The sequence below is a fragment of the Euleptes europaea genome, chromosome 7, assembly GCF_029931775.1.
Source record: "Euleptes europaea isolate rEulEur1 chromosome 7, rEulEur1.hap1, whole genome shotgun sequence".
NCBI lineage: Eukaryota > Metazoa > Chordata > Lepidosauria > Squamata > Sphaerodactylidae > Euleptes > Euleptes europaea.
The window spans coordinates 79,667,301-79,690,241 of NC_079318.1; the positions used below are offsets into that span (position 1 = coordinate 79,667,301).

The window sequence follows — 22,941 nt, forward strand, 5'->3', positions numbered from 1 at the left end:
GCTAGCCATGTCTCTCCCTCCAGTTCACGCTTGACTCATGGTAGTTTATGGTTAAATTATTGCTAGAGGATCCACCAGTATTTTATTGCTGTTTCCTGGAATGTGCAAAAATGTTATGTTTGAGTATTAGGATTCACCTAATAAACCTAACAGGCAGTAGATTCAAGACAGATAAAGGGAGGGGAATGACTATTAACTTATGGAACTCACTGCTACAAGATGCAGTGACAGCCACTAGTTTAGATAGTTTTAAAAGGTTATACCTTTTCCCAGGATAGTTCTGTCAATCCACCAAGAAAGATAAATATAATCTCCAGGTTCAGAGGCAGTTTACCAGCATATAGCAGATACAGGACACACATAAAACACGAAAAGTCTATTCCTTTTGTACTCTGCTTGCAGTCTTCCCAGAGGCATCTAATTGGTGGCTGCTGGAAACAATGTTGCATGAACATATGAAGCTGCCTTATACTGAATCAGACCCTTGGTCCATCAAAGTCAATATTGTCTACTCAGACCAGCAGTGGCGCTCCAGGGTCTCAGGCTGAGGTCTTTCACATCACCTTCTTGCCTAGCCCCTTTAATTGGAGATGCCAGGGATTGAACCTGGGACCTTCTGCATGCCAAGCAGATGCTCTACCACTGAGTCACAGCCCCTCCCCAGAAGCTCTGAGCCAGCAAAGCAGACTATTGTTCTGTAAATTCTGGAGCAGAGTATAGCTACTTTGGACCTCCTGGGCATAAATGGTTGGCTAGAGCAGGGCTTCTTAAACTTTTTCACTTGCAACCCTTTTTCGCCCAAGAAATATTTATGCAACCCCGGGTATATAGGTATACAAATCGAACATTTACTAGTAATAAATCATAAAGAATTTTATTTTAAAACAATCCTTTGGTAAACATATTTTATCATTTACTGTTGCCAAATTTTTCGCGACCATCACATTCAGTTATGCAACCCCATATGGGGTTGCGACCCACAGTTTAAGAAGTTTAGGGCTAGAGTATCCTTTTGCAAAGGCTGCCTCCCCACCTTCTCTTTCTCACTGAAAGGGAATATGGGACAGGTGCTCTTTTGCTTCTAAGCCTGGGGCCAAAGCAAAGAGGAAGTTTAAACCCCTTCCTCCTTGGCAAGCAGCACAGAAGGAAAGCATTGTTACTGCTCAAGGCAATGCATGAGTAATTATTAACCTCCGCTGTTTGAAAATAAAGGTGCAGGTATTCAGAATTTGCTGGATCTGTAACCTGTCCATCATGCCTTCATTTACTAGCCAGGCCAAGGCCTGCTTGGCTTCCAACGCAGAGCCACACATGTACCAGTAAAGGACAGCAAGCTGAGCACTACAGCTTAGATGTGGGAGGTTCATGTTCAGATAGTGTTGCCAACCTCCAGCCAATAGCTGGAGATCTCCCACTATTACAACTGATCTCCAGCCGATAGAGATCAGTTCACCTGGAGAAAATGGTTGCTTTGGCCATTGGACTCTATGGCATTGAAGTCCCTCCCCAAACCCCGCCTTCCTCAGGCTCTGCCCCAGAAACCTCCCGCCGGTGGCAAAGAGGGACCTGGCAACCCTATGTTCAGATATTTGCTTAGCTAAGCAAAGCAAGTCACAGGTAAGTCATCTTTTAACCTAGTTTACCTCGCAAAGGAGTGGCAAGCACTTTATCAGTTCACTGTCTCTCACCCACCCCAAAACACATGCAAAAGGTATAGAAATGCCTCCATCTGTGAGAAACATATGGGAAGAGTGATTTTCTCCCCTGCAAATGAGATTAAGATTCAGCTTTACAGACATTATATCCAAACAGATTGTGAGGATATTAACAGTGCAATTTTATGCAGAATTACTGCAGTCTAAGCCCATTAAAACGAATGGACCAGAGTATTCTTGCACAGGATTGAACTGTAAATCTTGTTAATTCCCATACCCTGATATGTAATGATACCAAGACATGGGAGGATTTTGAAACTAACCATGGTTAAGCATGCCCTTCAAACCTTGGCTTTACATCCTGTCATGCAGCCAATCCTTACCCATTACTATGGGTAGGCCTGCATAACTGAATGAAAATGTTATTGTCCATAGCCATTGGCCATCACAGTTTGCTAAAACAAATAAATAAAATACAAATACAATAGATAGATAAAATACAAATACAAAGATAGGACATTTTGGAGGACTTTCATTCATAGGGTCGCCATGAGTCGGAAGCGACTTGATGGCACTTAACACACACACAATAGATTAGCAAGTAAAACATTAAATAGATAACAAAATATACTAAAACATTTCAATTTAAAAGTAGCTGCTTCATTTGATACCACATTAGACCTTATTTTCTCTGCAGCAAGAGCAAACAAAGAGACTCTACATGATGCATATGCACCAATATCTGATAACAAATATAATTTTATCTGCATTCAAGTGTGTATTGATACTGGATCATATTCCTGCCAAACATTTAGCCCTGGGAGTCTGCAGAACTGGCGATGCTCTCCTCCCAAGTCGAATGCAGCCCACCACCCATACATGGGAGACTGCTAAGAGTGCAAGGAACTTTCGGCTGCTTTCCTGGGTCTTCAAAAATACGGAAGGGGTGTGATGCACCTTGCAGGCATCTGGTGGACTTAGTAGGCCAAACTGCACAGATCTGGTTTAGATACTCAGATGAAACAATGTACTAAGATTAAAGAAATCAGTTCATGGTAATGTCTGCATGGGTATCTCTGTCGGTTTAACTTTGAGCAGGTTAGTTTCCGGGAGACATTTACAAAATTGTACCTTCCCGCAATTAATAAAGTCTGAAGAACCCCACAGTTTGGTGTAGTGGTTAGAGAGCCAGACTAGGATCTGTGAGATCCACATTCAAATCCTAATTTCTTCCACAGCAGCTTGCTAGGTAACCTAATCTACCTCACAGGGCTGTTGATGAAGGATAGACTAGAGGAGGGGAGGCTGAGGTTCTTGGAGGAAGGACAGGCCAAAATATACTAAATAACTAGTTTATAAATAAAAAGTAGCACAAAGGGAACAAAAGTAAAACAAATGGAGTAGTTTGCAACTATGTTGCTGGTATCAAGATGTAACAAAGCATCTGTTTCAACCCTTTGTACATCTTTGCAATATATTTAGAATCCTTGAATTAACTAGTTGTAATTGCCTACAGAAATTGTCCTCTAATTGAAGTAAATTTAATTGTACACATTTTAATCTATTAAGTCAACATACATCTGCATATGAATAAAAGAGTAAATTTCATTGTACAATTTTTAACCTATTAAGTCAACATATATCTGCATATGAATAAAACAGTATTGATGGAAAAAATACTTTGGTATGAAGCAATACTTGTATATCTCAGTAGGCACCGTCTTTAGAAAAAGTATTTGCCTTCATGAATGGCATCTGCCACTTGCAGGTAAATATTTCTTCAAAATTTTAATTTTTAAAAAATGTGTGTTGCCTGATTAAAAGGACTGCCTTTTTAGTAGCTCAATAAGTTTTAAAACAAATTAATCTAATTGATGAAACTGACTGGACACTGCAGTTCCAGTTAATAGCTTTCATAACATTTTTAGTTAGCCTGCATGCTTGTAAAATGCACACATGAATAATTTATGACACATCAACAGCTTTACAGCAGAAAATAAGAAACTCTTCCAGTGTAAAAGCACCATTGTATCTGGTGGCCCTTACTCACTACAGGTCAACAACCATATGGCTATTTTTGAAGCCAGAATGTGTTTGTAGGCCTGCTTCATTAAGGACCAAACCACATGGGATGCTGTAGTGGAACTCCAGAATTGTAATTTGGCCCTTAAAACATCTGTACTGGGAGACAGTAAACTCTTCCCCCTGCACCATTTTTGTGATTATAAATACACACACACACCCAAAAAGCACATGCTTTTAAAAGACAAGCACAATGCAAGTACCTGTCTTTTACCCTTACTGCTCAGGGGAACCAGTTACAATTGGGAAAATGGTACAGGGTAAGAGCGAAACACAAGGAACACCAGAGTCATGATGCGGAGGCAGGCAATGGCAAATCACCTCTGAATGCCTCTTGCCTTGAAAACCCTACTGGGTTGCCATAAGTCAACTGTGACTTGACGGCACTTTACACACACACAAGAGCTACAAAACACTTTCTCTGGCACCATGGTTGCTTTATAAGACTACATTCTGGAGTCTGAATTCCACCCTTTCTCCAAGGAACTCCAGGTAGCAAACATGGATTTCTCCTCCATTTCATCTTCACAACAACCCTATGATGTAAGTTTGCTTAAGGTCACCCAGTTAGCTCCATGGCAGAGTATTAATTTGAATCCAGGTGTCCCTGGTCTGCTCTGACCAGGAGGGCCCAGGCTAGCCTGATCTTGTCAGATCTCCAAAGCTATGCAGGGTCAGCCCTGGTTAGTACTTGTATGGGAGACCACCAAGGAAGTCCAGGGTTGCCACACAGAGCCAGGCAATGGCAAACCACCTCTGTTCATCTCTTGCTTTGAAAACCTGACAGGGTTGTCATACGTTCACTGCGACTAGATGGTACTTTCCCCGCCACATCCCTGGTCTTAGCCCAATATTCTAACCACTACACCACACTAGCTCTTGGCATATGAAGCATCCTCTGAACCTCAGTCTTGGCCTTTTCCTTGAGTGGCTCCCTGAATTCACTCGAGATGCTCAGTGTATGGAAAACCAAAAGCTGGGTAGGTGGGGGGTTACTTTCATTTTCTCTTTTCTCTGTCAACTTTGTGGAGCCCTTAATAAGAACCACTTGCATTTTGTAATCCAGGAGGGGTCAGATTTAACTACTCAAATTACAGTTTCCTCTGCATAGGGCTGGACAGTAAATCCCATAAAATCAGTGTAAATGCAGCAGGAATACCCCAAATTACAGAAAAAAAGTAACAGCCATCCTCCCACGATTTATGAAGGCAAACTGAAGAAAGTTTCTAAGAACATTCTGCAAGTTAAAAGCAGCATTCAAAGATAGCGGAGGAAAAACTTTGGAGACAGCACAAGGGTTTTCTATATGTCATTATTTCCAAAACATTTGAAACAAAGGAATTTGGTCTTCCTTCCCTCTGAGCAAACATCCAACTCAGCCACAGTGTAACTCAATTTGCATGTAGTGTTTTTTTTTAAATATAATTTATTTAACTTTATAGGATACAGAAATGAAAAGGGGGGAAATGGGGAAAGAAAAGAGAAACAAAAAGAACTGTGTCCAAGTTTTGTCAATACACTACAGACGTACATCAAAAACCAATCTGACTTAGAGTACACCCTATAATTTTTACAATTAGTTATGGTATATTGTGATGCCCCCATTTTTATAGACCTATCGTAAATATGCGCCCTGACTTGGATGGCCCAGGCTAGCCTGATCTCATCAGATCTCAGAAGCTAAGCAAGGTTGGCCCTGGTTAGTATTTGGATGGGAGACCACCAAGGCATACCAGGGTTGCTGTGCAGAGGAAGGCACTCGCAAACCACCTCTGTTAGTCTCTTGCCATGAAAACCCCATAAGGGGTCACCATAAGTTGGCTGCAACTTGACGGCACTTTACACACACATCGTAAGTATGCACTATAGTATGAATCCTATTTGCATGTAGTTTTAACAAACTGCCAAAGATTAATTTCTAAACAACTACAGTGTCATGTCTCTGCCTCTGTATGTTGGCTGGTTGCAGTCCCTCAGCATGAGGGAAGTGACACTCTGCACATGCTCAGAGGCGCCTTTTTTCACGGTTATGCAAGCACCTCTGCAGACTGAGGCCTTTGGAAAAGAGGGTCTGAGCCTTAACTCCGGTTGACTCCGGGGGGGGGGATCTCCCAACAGGAATCTAACCCTTGCACTTCACTTTCCACGAACTAACTCCTGGGCCCTCCGAATTCCTTCTCTCCCCCACCCCCATGAAGTCCGGCCGAGGAGAGGGAGGGGCTGGTTCGCCCGATCCAGGAACCTCCGTCCCAACCAACGTTGTGTAATAAGCGAGCTCGCAAAAGTGCAGCTCCCTCCCCTCCTGCGCCCCCTGCTCCTCCCCACCAGCTGTTCCCAAAACTCCCAGGGCTGCCTGCCGAGGAATCTCAGCTCCCCCATTGCCTCCCCCCTCACCTGTGTCCAGATCGCTGCCTCGGAAAGCCAGGGGCGACCTTCGAGCAAGAAGGAGGGCGAGCGAGGGGCGAGCCCGGGCAGACGAACGGCGCGGAACCCGCCGCTTGCTGCTGCTGCTGCTGCCGCCCGATTGCAGAGCAGACAGCGACTCCTCCCTTGCAGACTCCTCCTTCGCCTCTCATGCTGGGCGTTTGCCAGCCGAGGAGGAGCAGCAGCAGCAGGGGGGGGTGCAAAGAGCAGCAGCGCCCAGCGAAGAGAGGGCGCCTTCCTGGCAGAGGTCAGGAGCCCGTCCCGGGTTTGCCTCGAGCCAGCAGCAAAAGAACCGAATCAAGGCAATGAGCGCGGGGAGCTTCGCCTGCGGCGGGGCAGCCCCGCGCTCTCGCCGTTCCTCCCCGCAGCCCCTGCGCATTGCAACAGTGACTGGGGCGGAATCCCAAAGGCCGCACAGGTGGGGCTGGCTCGCCGACTTTCCCAGCCGTCCGTGCTGCTGTGCCTTGTCGTGGAAGCAGCAGCAGGCGATGGGCATGCCCTGAAAAGAGTCAGCTGCTTCCCAACCCTCTACCCATAGCCTCTGGTTACTGTTGTACATATACGTTTCTAAATTATCTCCCATATAATTAATGTTTCTGCAGTCTCACCCCTATGCGTGTGTACCCAGGTCATCCGGCAAGCTTTCTCCTAACTCTCGACACCTGTTCTGAAGATATACAGAAGAGGATCAGTGTTACAGTCTAATAAGAACCGTTGCCAACTCTGGGTCGGGAACTATCTGGGGGTTTGGGGTGGAGCCTGGGGAGGGCGAGGCTTGAGAGGGGGAGGGACCTCATCCATAGAGTGCACCCCCAAAGTTGCCACCCCCAAAGCTGCCACTTTTTCCAGGGGAATGTATCCATGGGAGCTCTCCACACTCCACCTGGAGGTTGGCAACCTGACGTCAGGCTCCAAAGTCTATTGCAACATTATTTCCGGACTGGTAGCAGTGTTCTTAAGAAACCAGGGACTTGGCCAGCCCTAGTATTTAATATCCTTTTAACTAGAGAGATCAGATTGTGCCTGGACAGGTGCTCTGTTTTGTCACTGACAGGGTTTTGCCCTACTAAATGAAGGAACTTAGGTCCATCTAGCCCAGGACAGGCTAGCAACGCTTCTCCATAATCCTAGCCAGAGGAAGGTCCGTCTCTCAGCCCTGCTACCCAAGATCCTTTTAGCTGAAGATGCTGAGGATTTCACAAGGGACTTAATACATGCAGAGCTGGCACTGTACCATTCTAGGCACCCCTGCCCCTGAAGCTGCCTTATGCCATGCCCAGCCAGTGGTCCCTTAGAAGAAGAAGAGTTGGTTTTTATACGTCAGCTTTCTCTACCACTTAAGAAAGAATCAAACTGGCTTACAATCACCTTCCCCTCTCTGCATCAGACACCCTGTGAGGTAAGTGGGGCTGAGAGAGCTCTAAGAGAACTGTGACTGGCCCAAAGTCACCCAGCTGGCTTCATGTGGAGGAGTGGGGAAACCAACCCAGTTCACCAGATTAGAGTTCACCACTCCAAACCACCACTCTTAACCACTACACCACGCGGGCCTGCTAGTCTGTCGACTTTTAGACCCAGATTCCTCCTGTGACAGGAGGCCCGTTTTTAATTTAGCTTCCATATCTGTCTTTTGTTTTTGTCTTGGGGGGCACATGAAAAGGGAGAACAAAGCTCCTCTAGCTCCAATAGATATAGGAGAGGTAATTTTAGTAGATGCAGGGTAGATGGGGAAAAATTACCTGCTGAAATCCCAGATACACAAGACCTACTTTACAAGTGGCAAGGCAACCTAAACACATTTTCATGAGCCCTGTGGCGCAGAGTGTTAAGCTGCAGTACTGCAGTCCAAGCTCTGCTCACAACCTGAGTTCGATCCTGACAAGTTGGTTTCAGGTAGCCGGCTCAAGGTTGACTCAGCCTTCCATCCTTCCAAGGTCAGTAAAATGAGTACCCAGCTTGCTGGGGGTAAAGGGAAAATGACTGGGGAAGGCACTGGCAAACCACCCCGCAAAGTCTGCCTAGTAAACATCGAGATGTGATGTCACCCCATGGGTCAGTAATGACCTGGTGCTTGCACAGGGGACCTTTACCTTTTTAAAATACATTTTAGTGGTGGTGTCATTGCTGTGTCCCACCCCAGGTCAGGGCAGGCCATGCTACATGTCTTGACTCACCATTTAAAGACCCAGGCTTAGCCTGTTACTATGGTCCTTTATGCATGGCTGTTTCACTCACCATCACCCCTCAAAAAGGGGTCTTCAAAAAGAAAAGAAAAAACTGTTACGTTAACAACAGTGCAGGATGGGTTATATTAAGCACAGGATACTGATGAGATGGGCATTTTTGCCTCTGTTGCTATAACTGCAGTAGCAAAGCAGACAGGAAGCAGGTTTCAAACTAAAGCTGATAACAAAGCAATGGTTTACCGAGTAGGAGGAGAGTAGCAGGGTGGGATTCAAAATGTAATCTTGCTTATGTGGTTACAAGTAACTTTCCAAATAATTTGCCTCTTTACAGATGGTGGGGAGAAATAAGCCACTGCCAGGCCGATCGCTTATCAACACAGCAAGAGAGGGCTCAAAGCTATTTTGTGCATTTCTGGTTCCTGCATAAAGAAATAGATGATAGTCATTATTAATGGTTCTCAGGCTGGAAAGCAGACTACCCCCATGGGGGGGGGGGAGTCATACACGACTTGCAATGTCTCTTACCTTGATCGCCACTCTTTTCTTCACTTACTTGATCACTTGTTTCCGTTCTGCATGTCATTTTTGGGCTCAGATGTATTGTTTTCATACTCTTTCTAATGGGGGTAACTACCCTGGTCTACAGATCCTTGTACATAGCAGCAGCCTGCTCATCAGAAACACAAAACTGGGTCGGGTCCTGGCTCAGCAGCAGAAAACCTGCTTTGAATGCAAAAGATCCCAGGTTCATTCCCCGCATTCTAGTATGAGAGAGGGAGAAAAGCTTCTCCTTGTCCACTGTCTCCACACCATGCATAATTTTATACAGCTCTATCATGTCTCCCCTTAACCTCCTTCTTTCCAAGCGAAACAGCCCTAAGAGTTTTAACCGCTCCTCATAGGTCATTTGCTGTAGCCCCCTGATCATTTCAGTTGTTCTTTTCTGCACCTTCTCAACTATGTGGAACAGTATCTGATGAAGGGAGCTTTGACTTTCGAAAGCTTATACCCGGAAAATCTTGTTGGTCTCTAAGGAGCTACTGGACTATAAACCTGGTTGTTCTACTGCAGATCGACATGGCTACCCTTTGAAGTTATGTGGAACACTAGGTTACTTTCCAGGGCATTAATGTTCCTCCCTTGGGGTTGGTGGCACTGACACTTTTCATACTCTTTCTAAGCAACACTTTCATCCTTTACCCATCCCATGGGGTTCCTGGTATGGCATAGTACTTCACCATACAGAGCTAGATAGACCTTTACTGCTAGGCAGCAGTGATGCTACAGTGGTGACCCTTTTTAAACCCTTAGTACTCCAAAGAACATTTTGGAAACTCTCTTTACTTCCTCCTGGCAGCACCCAACCCTTCCACACTTCTTTCTCTCCTTCCCAGTCAGTAAGCAACCTTTTTATCTGCCCCCCCCCACTACTATTTATGTCATTCATGCTCCGCCTTTCTCCGCAATGGGGACCCAAAACCCTCTACATCATTCTGCACCATTTTATCCTCGAAAACAAACCCTGTGAAGTAGATTAGGCTGAGAATGACTAGCCCAAGGTCACCCAGCAAACTTCCATGGCAGATTTGGGATCTGAGCCTGGCTTTCCCAGACCCTAGTCTGACACTCTAACCACTATACCACACTGGCTCTCAACTTTCTCTCCTTCCCTCCCCATGGCTGCCTCCTTAGGAAAAGTCTGGCCAAGTTGCAAAATCATGCATATTATAGAAAGTCACTTAGGTGAACTGTGTGGTGGCCACTGCCATACTCAATCATGTCACACAAGTTGCATGGAGGCTGCCACTGGGCCCAGGCAAAGTGTGTGACATCAAGTTGTCTGGTAGACACTGCCACACCTGGATGAGTCAAGCAAATTGCATGATAGCAAGTCACGCAGTGGTCGTTGCTGTTCCTGTCCTTGATGAATTATCCCTACATTGCAGAAAGAAGAGGAGCAGGAGTGGATAGGGAGGCCAAAACTGCCCTGGAAATGGCCCTTCTCCATGTCTTTAACTGTTAGAAACCAAATTTTTAAGGCTGGCAAAATGTGGCTGCCCAGCATCCCCTACAGTGGCTACTGAAAGGCACAGGCAGTGCTTCTATTATTTGGGGGGGAGGGTTTAACCCCTCAATTGTATATATATATTTTTAGATATCAGATTTTTCTGCAAAAGTGGAGGATTTCTTGCAGAAAGATCTGCCTTGCCGGTTCACGACCCCAATCTCGGTCTTTAAGTATCCACAGATGGAGCCACTTTGAGAATTAGATATATTAACAATTGGGGACATGCAGGGGGAAAATCCCTACACACACCCTAGCATTCTTCTCCCCCTTTGCACCTCCTGGCCACCCTCCATCACCAGTGCTGCAAGGCCCACTGAGGTTTCCTTCATCCCACCCCTCTCCCATTATTGCCCCTCCCAGTAGTGAGCCTGGGGCAGCTCCTAGTAGGCCTAATGTGGCTATCCCCCACACCGCCATGAGGCCTGGCAAGGCTTCCCCCCCAACCCACTGGCAGAGGAGGAAGATCAGGTAGAAGTGTTGTCTGTGATTGTGCAGAGAATGCTTTTGTTTTGAGGATATTATCCTACCCCTCACCCAATATATTTTTTAAAAGTTTAAAGATTTTTCTACAAACCTGGAGTATCTCCCAAGTTTGCAGAAATATCTGTTTATAGTCAGTGTGGCCCTGATCCACAGATTTAGATATCCACAGATTAGACCACGCTTGACTATTAGGATATAAAACGATGTAGGGAAAAGGATGCCTGGGTCTTGCCTGCAGGCTAGCTGAACCTTTCAAACACTTTTTACAGGAAACCCTACACACAGTAGTCCAGTTGCTCAATACACTAATGGAATGACTTGGAAAGCAACATCTTGAGCATCTACTTACTTCAGGAGCAGTCACACCATATAAGCAGCTGCTTTTTAAAGTGCTTCAATCACACTCTGATGTTAGTTATTTGTAAATACTGCGGGTGCACCATCAGACACAGCAGCCATCTAGCCAGGAATTATTTTCTTTCTAATTACCACCTCTAACGTCACCTCCTAATGTCTCTTTAAACCACAAGGTTTCAAGCATGGTTTGTTTTTTAACCACATGGCAGACTAAGGAAAGATAGGGCTAGAAGGAATGTGAACAGCATTAAGTACTACAGCCATGGTACCTCCACCCAGTACAGAGAAGAGTTGGTTTTTATATGCCAACTTTCTCTACCTTTTTAAAAAAGGAGAATCAAACCAGCTTACAATCTCCTTCCCTTCCTCTCCCCACAACAGACACCTTGTGAAGTAGGTGGGGCTGAGAGTTCAGAGAGAACTGTGACTAGCCCAAGGTCACCCAGCTGGCTTCATGTGGAGTGGGGAAACCAACCCAGTTCACCGGATTAGAGAAGCAAGCTGTACAAGTATTTGAAGCAAAAACCTCAAAACAGCCCAAGCTTCCTTCAGCCCATTTAGGAGGAAAAGTGCAACAGTGGGCACTTTATATATATATATATATGGCAACCATCATTTCATAATTATTAGAATGGTTTTAATGGTTTTATATGTTTTATAGTCATATTTTATGTTTTCTAGTCATATAGTAAAAAATGTATGTTGTAACCCGCCCTGAGCCTGGCCTTGGCTGGGGGAGGGCAGGCTAGATGGGAAAAAAATACTTTTAAGAACTAATAAGGGAACCAAGCCACATATTAGATAAGGCAACTCACATCACATTATATAGTGATGGGAGAAAAGCACTTGCTATGCAACAGGCAAGCCAGAGCTTGTAAACTGAAGTAATTTCTCTCCTTGTGAATAGGCCCCTATGTGAACAAAAAAAAAGGTTTAATGGTTCTTTATGGTTATTTCTCCAGCATTTGGAATGCTGTTGTTTTCTGTTAGTGGGAGAAGCTGAGAAAGTGTTGCAGTTTTGAATTGGGACCTAGAACATGTCCTAGACCTAGATGGAGTTAGCTAAAACTGTATGCAAGCATTGTTGCTTAGGGTTCTAATGCAGGATTAGCAGTGCTCCTGTGCAGTTCAGCAGTGTGCTTGCTCTGCTTGTCTATTTATAAACATGTTGAGTATACCATGAATCTCTAGTGGTCTCACCTTACAGGGACACAGACCTTGTAAAGAGACAATCATAGACATTCCTACTACTCGGGGAAGTAGAATGACCTGCCCTTTTGTAACAGTTTATTAATACAGAACTGCCTAAAGTTTTTTTAAAAAATAAATGTATATGCCAGCTGGCGCCTGGTATTTTTTCCAGTCTTGCCATTGAAATCTTCCTTAAAAAATTGAGGGTGTCAAGTTTAATGTAGTGACCACTGCATTCTCTATTCATGATGTTCCCTGTGGAGGGGGATATGCCCTTAAAATCTTCAGTCAGAAAAACTCTCTAGCACAGTGGTTCTCAACCTTTTTGCTCCATTCCCCCTTTCACCATTGTTCAGAATATAATGATCCCCTTCCTAAGATAGTGCATTCCAAATAATATGCATATTTGTTGAACAGTAGTCCCAATTTCCCCCCTGGAACCCTAAAATCCACCCCTGGGAGGGGAATTCCCCCCTTGTTGAGAACCCACGCTCTAGCAGATGACAGTTGATGAATCAGTATAAACATTATGAAGTGTTTCAATAATAAGCCCATAGACTGTTTTTCTGGACTTCTTTATTATGTCCAGCAAGTACATTTGACATTGTCTAAGTGAACAGCTTCTTCTTTTTTTAAATATAAATACAGGCATTGCCATTTATCTTCCTTTTCAAAGATGCATAAAGTGCTTGAAAAAAATAGACCACTGGAGTAGACAGAATGAGGACATCAAATGAATTCCTGGTAGGTCTGTATATACATATATGTATATATGGGGTCCTTAGACATCCAAGACTACCCCTCAGATCGCCAATCCATGACTACTCCGTCTGCCTCCACTGTGATAGCAGGCTCTTGAAGCTCTGTCAACCAAAAAAATTCAATATGAAATTATACTCTTGTGAGTGCAATTGGAACATTTGGCTGGAAAATACTCAAGCAATCTTAATGCTGCCAAATTCAATACTGTGAACCCCTTGAGGACAGAAGTGTCTGGAACAGACTGCTGAGCCCATAAATAAAATTTAAAAAGAGGGTTAACAAAATTTTAAAGGGCCAAGAAGCCAAACCTCTGCTGCAAGGCAAAATCCCATGAAAAACACTATGTCCTCCAGTCCACACAGCCCAGATTTTGGGGCACTACAGCACACATGCACTACAAAGACACTTGCTGTACATGTAAAATAGGTCAGTATTAATCCTTGTCAATATGCTGCCGGAGGACACCCAGAGGGAAAGAGCTCTTCCTGAACCCAAGTGGTAAGGCTATAAAATAAACCTTTTTATGGAGTTTTCCCAAAGGAAAACATGTAAGGCTGTATACTGTCACCAGTCAACATCTTGTCTGTAGCAGTTATTCGTGGAGGTGAGGTGAGAAGCCCAGGAGAAAGAAGATCCACCAAATATAAAGAGATCCAAGTGAGGATGAAATACAAATGACCATTTGCCAAGGGGTAACAATCTATACGATACTGCCTCAAAGGAGCAGGTGACTTAGGGCTAAATTAGACATGACGTCCACAGATCTGACCCATGAACACCACTATTATAAAGTATTTAAGGATGCAGCATGGCAGGCTGAGGGGCTCTTGTTTCCCCCACACACACACAATTTTTCAAGCTGCAAAATGGTCACAGGGGGCATTTCAGCACTTGAAAAGGCTTGAGGGAGGATGATAAGAGCACCTCAGCCCACCACACTGTGGACCCAGTTGTGATCAAGCCCTTGAAACATTTTAAAATCCCTTTAAAATGGCAGTGGTCTCCATAGGTCAGATCCAGGGACTCCATCATGTCTAGTTTGGCTCTTAGAAACCCTCATCTCCTGGTAGGGGAGGTGTTTTCCACACAGGGACATGATTGTGTGGTTTCCTCATTGCAGCTGCCAATACAGCCCAGCAGAAATTGGGCTTCCACAAGGCAGGTTTCCCTGCCTCTTGGCAGCAGCCATCTCCCTTCCTTGGGCCACAGAGTCATTATTATTACTATTATTAATAAGAACTGAATTCAGAGGTTTGCTGCTTCTGGATATGGAGGCTCCTAGCAGCCATGGCTAGCAGCCATTCATGGACCTCTCCTACATGAATCTGTCTAACCCCCTTTAAAGCTCACGGCCAACCCTATCTCCCATGCCAATGAATTCCACAGTTTTAATTACTCATTGAGTAAATTGGTATTTCCTTCTTTCTTTCCCAACAATCATGCTAAGTCAATCATTGAGTGCATGAGCTTTAATTTTATTCACTGCAGTTATGACCGTGTGTGCAGGCCATCACTGAGATTTTGTTGCAACCAGATGTTGGTGATGAATAATACAGTGGTACTGCTTTTTTCAAGTAAGCAACACACCCATGATAGTGACCAGTCACTGACGGTGCTCTATCAGTTGCACAAGTAGTATAGTAGTAAGCAGAATTTCTTCTTGTCTTTGAAGAACTGCTCAACAATACAAAATATCGGCTCCCCTTTATTATCTGTTCTTAGTGCTGGAGAGGCCCAGAATCACTCTGGGGAACTTCAACAATCATGCTGAGGATACCTCGCTGGGGCCAGCCCAGGTTTTTATAACTTCTTTGTCTTGGGTCTCTCCCAAATCTTTGACTGGCCTAACACATGAAACAGGTCACACCTTGAACCTAATCTTTTGCACTGAATCTTTGAAGGCAGGTTTTATTTCATGGCTGGAGATTTGTCCTGAACCATGGTCTGATCACTACCTTCTCAAAACCAAAGTCAGTGTGGCTCCTACACCTTGCAGAAGAGGGGGAATGGTTAAAATGATTTGATCATTGAGATTCATGAATCTAACTGGATTCTGGAATGCTCTAGGGAATTTTAGGATTCCAAGCATATGCTCTGTTGAGGCTGCATCAGAAGCATGGAATTTGAAGCTCCTTGAAGCTATTGACAAGATTGGAGACCAGTTATCAGTGAGGGACCTATCCTGTGAGGTCCCACAGGGCACAATCCTGTCCCCATGCTCTTCAATCCTTATGTGAAGTCTTTAGCCAAATAATTTGTAATTTTGGGGTTGGCTGTCATTAATATGCAGATGATACACAGCTATATCTTTATCCAAATAGCCTTGTGATGCAGTAGAGGTACTAAATCGCTGCCTGGCTGCTGTAATTAAATGGTTAAGAGTGAACAAATCCTGAAAAGACAGAAGCAATGCTGGTTGGAAAGGTGGAGGTCTTGAAGGACATTATGCTCCCCACTTTTGATGGGGTTCAGTTGACCCTTGCTGACCCAACATTATTACTGGAGAATTAAGTTTATGCAGTTGCAAAAAATGTTTTTTCAACTCAGCCTAGATCGAAAAATGGCACCTTACCTTGATATGGCTGATCTGGCCACCTGAATCCACACCCCGGTAACATAGAGACTAGACTACTGTAATGCACTGTACATTAGCTTCCCCTCAAAAACAATTTGGAACCTTTAGTTGGTGTAGAATGCCACAGCTTGAGTACAATCAGGATGGAGCATGCATATTACTCTCATTCTGAATCACTCCACCAGCTGCCCATTAGTTACCAGGCTCAATTTAAAGTACTGGCTATCACATACAAAGGCCTTCATGGCCTTGGACCCTCATATTTGCGAGACTGTCTCTCCCCCTATGCTTTGCCATGACAGCTTCACACATCTGAGCAGGGCCTTCTGCAGGTGCCAACCTGCAAATGGGTAAAATCAACAACAGCCCATAAAAATGTCCTCTCCATTGTCGCCTGCACTTTGTGGAATGGTCTGCCTGAGGAGGTCAGGAAGGTTCCCACACTCCTGGCTTTCCTCAAATTATGCAAAACTGAATTATTCAGGAGGGCTTTTGTACATATGCAACAGGGTAGACCTGTAGAAAATTATTCACAAAGTTACATGGACTGTGGTCTATACTTGTGTATAGTTTGCTGTAAATTGGATCCTACTATGCAATTTTGAATCATTTAATGCATCCTGTTAACACTTATGCTTTGCTTCAGTTCTGTTTAAGATTTCTGGTTGGTTCTACAACTCAAATCCTATTTCATTGTTTGCTGAATGTCCCATCCTGTTGAATGTTTTGACTCACTCTGTTTAACCCACCTTGAGTCCCAGTGAGAAAGGCAGACTATAAATAATGTAAATAAAAATTAAAAATAATGACTCTTGAGCCAAACTTCCATCTTTTATAAAGTTCACGTAAGTGAGCAGCAAAGATTCATTGCCTGGCAAACTGACTCATCCAACTGTAATGCAAGTTCTGTTGTCCTTAGTATGCTGAACAAAGTATCATCCACATTTTCAGTCATGTAATTTATGTGTCTTCACACTTAATTGTTGCTGAGAGGTATAATCTCTCAGGACTTACCAGCAAAAACTTGAAAAATGACAAAGTTCCTCAAAACACGGCATACTGGTCTGACTAGAGCGCTGGTGGCATATTTACTAAAAATTCTGACAGTTTTCAGCATTCTGCAGAGGCAAAAACCTGGAGAGCCATTTGCCATCGTGGTGCCATAGCATGGTCAATTGTAAATAAGTGAACAACGCAGTTGAAGGGGCCCACCTCCACCACCCCCTGCCTCCCCATGCCCCTTAGGTAATCCAAGCCCCCCAGGGGGCAGTACTGCCCACTTTGGGAACCACTGGGCTAGATACTTATAAAAATTAAAACTGGGAATTCAGATAACCTGGTACACAGGCTGTTCTAATACTGATATAACCTTATTCCATTGGCAATTGAACACCACACACACCCAGCAGCAGGGGGAGGAAATGGTCACCACAAGGACAGGGAAAACTGCTGCCACATGGGCAGGAAAATCCAAACTTTTGCACCTACACAGCTGCTATACAGGCTTTACTGTGATCTTTCTCAAAACTTTGCAGCAAAGCAGCTTTGAGAAAAATCAGGGAAACCCTGGGAGCTTCATGAACACTCCATAATACTATGGGGAAGCAGGGGGGGGGGAAAACCCTGCTTCCCAACGGTATCAAACCCAGAGCAAACAACCTAAGGCTCCGAAGTTACGGGTTGACAAGTGGTCACAGTAAACACAACTAAATGTTGGTTTCCTCCATATTACTGGTCTGGAGCAAGTTCAGTTTGTCCTGGAGATGCATATTGTTAACATTTTGATGCTTTGGTGAATTTATTCTGCAGGGATGCCATTTTTAACTGGGATAAAGCTACTCCAAAGCAAGGATCATATCAGAGAGACATCATTGCACCCTGATAACTGAGAAAAGCTACCTCAGAGCTATTCTTTAACAGAAGCTGCTCCCATTTATCTTCTGTTGTAACAATTTGCAGAAGCCCTTTTCATCAAGATCTGGCATTCATGCACTCTTTACCCAAATAAAGTTTTATTAAGATGACATGCTTATAAACAGAGAAAGTCCCACTGCCTTGCTGTGATCAAGAGTCACTACATACACTTAGAATCTACGGTAAGGTTCCCCATGGGCACCATGGCACCCACGAATACTTCCCTTGGCACCCGCCAAGCTTTTCAGAAAGTAGGTGGAGCCATTGTATGGCAAGGGTTGTTATTGACCAACCTCATTCAAATGAAAGGGTTTTCCTCTGGAGAATCAGAAAAACTAGTAAGTACCTGAGTTTTCTTTAGTCAGTGTATGGTTCCATTTCCCCTTCACGGCTTCCTTGAACACATGAACATATGAAGCTGCCTTATACTGAATCAGACCCTTGGTCTATCCAAGTCAGTACTGTCTACTCAGACTGGCAGTGGCTCTCCAGGGTCTCAGGCAGACGTCTTTCACATCACCTACTTGCCTAGTCCCTTTAACTGGAGATGCCGGGGATTGAACCTGGGACACTCTGCATGCCAAGCAGATGGTCTACCACTGAGCCACAGCCCCTCCCCAGGTGTGAGGAAGGATGTATTCCATTGAGCTCTGGTTCTGGGGGGAGCCATTTAGGGGTGGTACTCACACCCCCTCAACATTCAAAATGTGCCAGCAGGCTGAAAAAGGTTGGAAACCCCTAATATATGGATTTGCAACCAATGGTATTATTTCAGTACAAGGAATCCTTAATCCCCTGTGTGAAGTGGAAAGCTTTTAAAGAGGCAATTTTGAAAGTTAGAGAAATAAGTTAAACAGGAGTGCATGCCATGTATCAAGCAGATTCCACAGAAACAAAAGGTAAGGATGGTTACTACTTACTCTGCATGCTGTAGTTAGTCTTTGGATCCAGCATCAACAGAGGAAGGTTGTTCAAATCCTGGTTCCACTCCGTGAAAGGTAACAGGTCATTGGCAGGAACACTGCTGGCAGGAGGAGATTCCTCAGCATCATCTTCTGTCAAATCAAATGCACAGAGGAGGCAGCTTGGGGGTGTTACGCCAGGCCCTCTAGGGAATAAGTCCTTTTCGCTCTTTAGGTAACTCCTCAGTGCCCCACTGTGGTGCATGGATCGTTCCCGGGACCAGGCCCAATGGGTGGGCTCCTTCAACATTATCTAGATTGATAGTTAAAAGTAACTTTAATATTCTAAATTCAGAAACCCTCTTGGTTAAAAGGAACTAAATATTTAATGTTTTATTTATGTATTGATTTGATTTGTATACCACCCATTCCTGACTAGGTCAGGCTCTGAGCAGCTCACAAAAAATATAACACACAATAAATAGTATAATTAAATAAGAATTAAAATTACATTCCATCAATTAAAACATCAATTAAACAGGCGTCGCTGGACTATCAGCAATAAAAACATCGAAGAGGATGTGGATGGACACTTTATACTCTTCCTGGTTGAAGGAAAGTGTTTGACTTTTTGGAAATATACTATGGACTCTTTTTGTTAGTGGAGTTTTGGACATTTAATAGCAGCTTTCCTTGTGTATATATGTCTGTTCTCTCCTTGTTTGGATGTTGTCACTTATGACTCTATAATATTTTGTATGTCTTTATGATTGCACTGTTTTCTTATTTCACTATTGTGTAAATATACATATATATAGACCTGAGTGCTGGTTTTTACCTTCACTGAAACTCTGGACCAGCTGGGCAAGGGGGTGCATACAGATGTTTAACAACATTGGGGAAAAGATTGCCCCCTGCGGGATCCCACATTCCAAGGGGTACTAGGGGGACAACTCACCCCGAGCGCCATCCTCTGTCCCCAACCTTGGAGAAATGAGATCAGCCACTCCACGGCTGTCCCACATATCCCCTTGTTGGCGAGGCGGTGCGTCAGAAGGCCGTGGTCAACCACATCAAACGCTGCTGTCAGATCTAGAAGAGTTTCTTCCAACTCTTACCATCACAAAACCCTCTAATCCTTCCAGACCTTCAGCAAAATGGGAGATCCCACAACTAATTGGACACCTTACACATTAAGGAACATACACATATTCACAGCACACCAGTGCTAAGAACATATGAAGAAAATGTTGAGGCGGACCTCATCACAGCATCTCCGACTAACAAATGCTCTGTACTTCATTCTAGCCCAAAAGCTATCCCGTGTTTTCAAGAACTGCGGAAACAGCTCCCTCCAGTTATCGCCAAGCGCCCAGGGAAAAATTTCGTATTTGTAGTCTTCTTCATCTTCTTCCATATCATTAGCCAAATACCTGTAATCAGGAAAAGGAGGTGTGGGTGCACAGACTTTGGAAGACTTACCTTACAAAGCACTAAATGAGGGATACACAACCTATATGGCCCATGCCAAAAGAAATGCAACATCTACCTATGAAAATACTGGTGTGCCAGCAAACAAAGGGTAGCAGAAGAGAGTTGTGCTGGCTGAAGAGGCAGCTCTGCCTAAGAAAAGGCAGTGGTGGCAGCAATAACTTTTGCTCTGCAGAGAATAATTTGCACTGCACGTGCAGCTGACAGCCTCTTGCACCCACCTCAAGGACTGAGCACACAATGCTGCATACATGGGCAGTCCAGCACCAACTGTTATGGCCAAGGCTGGTTGCACTTTCCGGGGACAGGACCAGAAGCAACTCAGGTTGAAGATATCACCGGTGCTCATCTAAACAGTCCCCAAACTGATCTGAATCAACTATAATCCTGGCTTTCGGGATACTGGTGTCAGCTAAATGGTCTTATTATCACAATTAGGCATGTATGCTGAGAGTTGCCTGCACTAGATCACATTCTAAATAGTATAACAAAAAAATTAATTTACTTCCAGCTTAGAATGGAGCTTTCCATAGCTAAGGGCAAACAAGTTTCCTTGCCGTGCAAACACCCTGCATTCCTGCTCCATCACAAGCTTAACAACGAGGAAAAATCTTGCCAAAAAAAAAAAAAACTATCCATGAAGGTGGGAGGTGGTGCTGGTGTTCACAGTTCTGCTGGGTTTCAAGGGTATTCCAAGAGCCTTTAAAATTCAGGATCAGCAGAATGTAAGTTTCCTGCCTCCCCCCTCCCCATTTCAATCCACTGATTTCTGTGCAACGCTGCTCTTGTGGGAATAGGGGACCTTGGGGAACAACATAAGGGGGTATGCAGTGGGAAAGGCGATCAGTGGAAATTGGCAATTTGGTTTGGATCCAGCTCCCAGACCTAGTTAACTTGTTTTCTCCCTATTGCTCAAATTGGTAGTGAAAAGAATGAAGAGTCACAAGAGACTTACAGAGCTGTGAAGAGATTTATCCGCGTGTATTCCCTTATATGCAGGCCAGCACGTTTGAAGTATGTCAGCACCATAGCTAGAAGATACTAAGTGAAAAAGGTTCAACAAAATCTATCCTAGACCAATCATTACGGGAGAAGTAAGGAGATAAGGGGAACATATTAGATGGGCACAAGCAACAGGATAACTTTCAACCTAAAGCAAAAAGTCCCATTTTGTTTCCGTAAATACATAAAATGGAGTCAGGAAAACAGCGCCCCTTAGTTTAAAGTTAAATAGGAGTGTACATGTTTTATGCCGACTGTTTATTGTATTTATAGTTTCCACCTGTTTTATCTATTGTATATGCTGTAAGCCACCTCAAGACCCAGTTTAGAGAAGGGTATGGCTGTTCGAATTTCAGTTACAAAATAATATTCTCTAACACTTGCAATACTTAAGGTGTAGGGTAGAACACACCATTCCTTAGGATAACCTACCTTATCTGAAATTCTGTAGCATGTGTCCATTGACAGGAATTCTTGTACCAAATCATCCTCTGATAAGAAATGAAACAAAACGGTGTTTTTTTTACTTTAGCTACTTTTTGGCAATACTTACACAGTACATACTGGGATTTGATGATGGCAAGACTCTTTACTACGCCTTCCTCCATCAAACTAGTGATTTTTGGTAATTGGGTATTGTGTGACCCATGGGCATTTGCTGAATAGAGTTGTAGTTCTCAGGTCCATTTGAACTAATCACCCTTGCTTTACTACAGATTCAGTGCAGTGTAATTTATTTATTTATTTGATTTATAACCTTCACCTTCTCAACAGAGAACTCGGGGCAGCTCACAGCAAGCTTTATATCTTTACATCTACCTCAACTTTTAAAGACAAGCTATCTTTCATATTTATTAACTGTATACAATTTTTACCAAGTTCTTATTTGGGAGAGCTGCAATGGAGGGTTGCAAAATTGTTTTGCAGACCAGATGTGGATCACATGCTATCAGCAAGCTAGCCATCCCTAGTACAAGTTAGCACAGCTGTTCAGGTTCTCACCCAAGAGGCTGAAGAAGGCATCTTGTTCTTCTTTGCGCAGGTATAACAGAGGCTGCTGTGCAATTTTCAGGGCTGCTCTGGAAAACTCTCTCTCAGGCACTCGAACACTACTATATGCTCCAATACCCTTTGTGATCTGATGGCGCTGTTTTGTGCTCCCTGGCTTCACCCCAGTGGGGACCACAGGAGGGACACAAGCACTCTGGTTGTGTCTCATTTTCTTTTGAGTGGCAATAGCAGAGGCTCAAAGGGGTCTTCTGCAAAAGTGGTTTAAATGCAAAGCTTAGTAATAGCCATAAAATGTCAGAAACTCTCTCTTGTAAACATTCAGTAAAACTGTCATACAAGACTACAAATCCTCTCATGCTACGCAAATATTAAACAAGTATAACCATGTGGAAAACATGAACAGCTAGGGAACTGAAAGTACTGGAAAAACAAGATGCTGAACATCACATATACCCAGATTGTAGTTCTGAAGCACATATGAAGTGAGACCTATTGCAAGAGATTTTTGTGACCTGGAGAAATGCTATAAACTGGGTAAAGGAGAACACTTGGTAGCCAGAAGGGTTGTGGTTTGATGACAAAGCACCTGTTTTACACGCAGAAACTCCCCAGTTCAATACCCTGCACTTTCTTCAAGTGATCCTTTTCTGCTTGAGAGCTGCTGCCAGCTGCAATAGACAACACACTAGGAAAGATATGCTAATGATTTTACTTGGTATAAGGAAGCCATAAAGTTGGATACAACAACTCCTAAAATCCAATTACACATAGCAATTAAAGCAAATACTGGAATTGGTAATCACCATAATCAAAGAAAAAAAGCACTTCCATGCCAATA

At 43.9% G+C, this 22,941-nt stretch overlaps 1 protein-coding gene across 1 annotated transcript; it reads right to left on the bottom strand.

Annotated features, from left to right (window-relative positions):
- Positions 1 to 18,609: 18,609 nt before the first annotated feature.
- SPDYC (speedy/RINGO cell cycle regulator family member C) lies at positions 18,610 to 22,311 on the bottom strand. The gene is made up of 5 exons (XM_056853424.1): positions 22,095 to 22,311; positions 21,525 to 21,583; positions 21,046 to 21,131; positions 19,861 to 20,032; positions 18,610 to 18,912 (listed from the first exon to the last, which is right to left on the bottom strand). Exons 1-5 carry the CDS (start codon positions 22,309 to 22,311, stop codon positions 18,610 to 18,612), a joined length of 837 nt encoding a protein of 278 aa, XP_056709402.1.
- Positions 22,312 to 22,941: the final 630 nt, after the last annotated feature.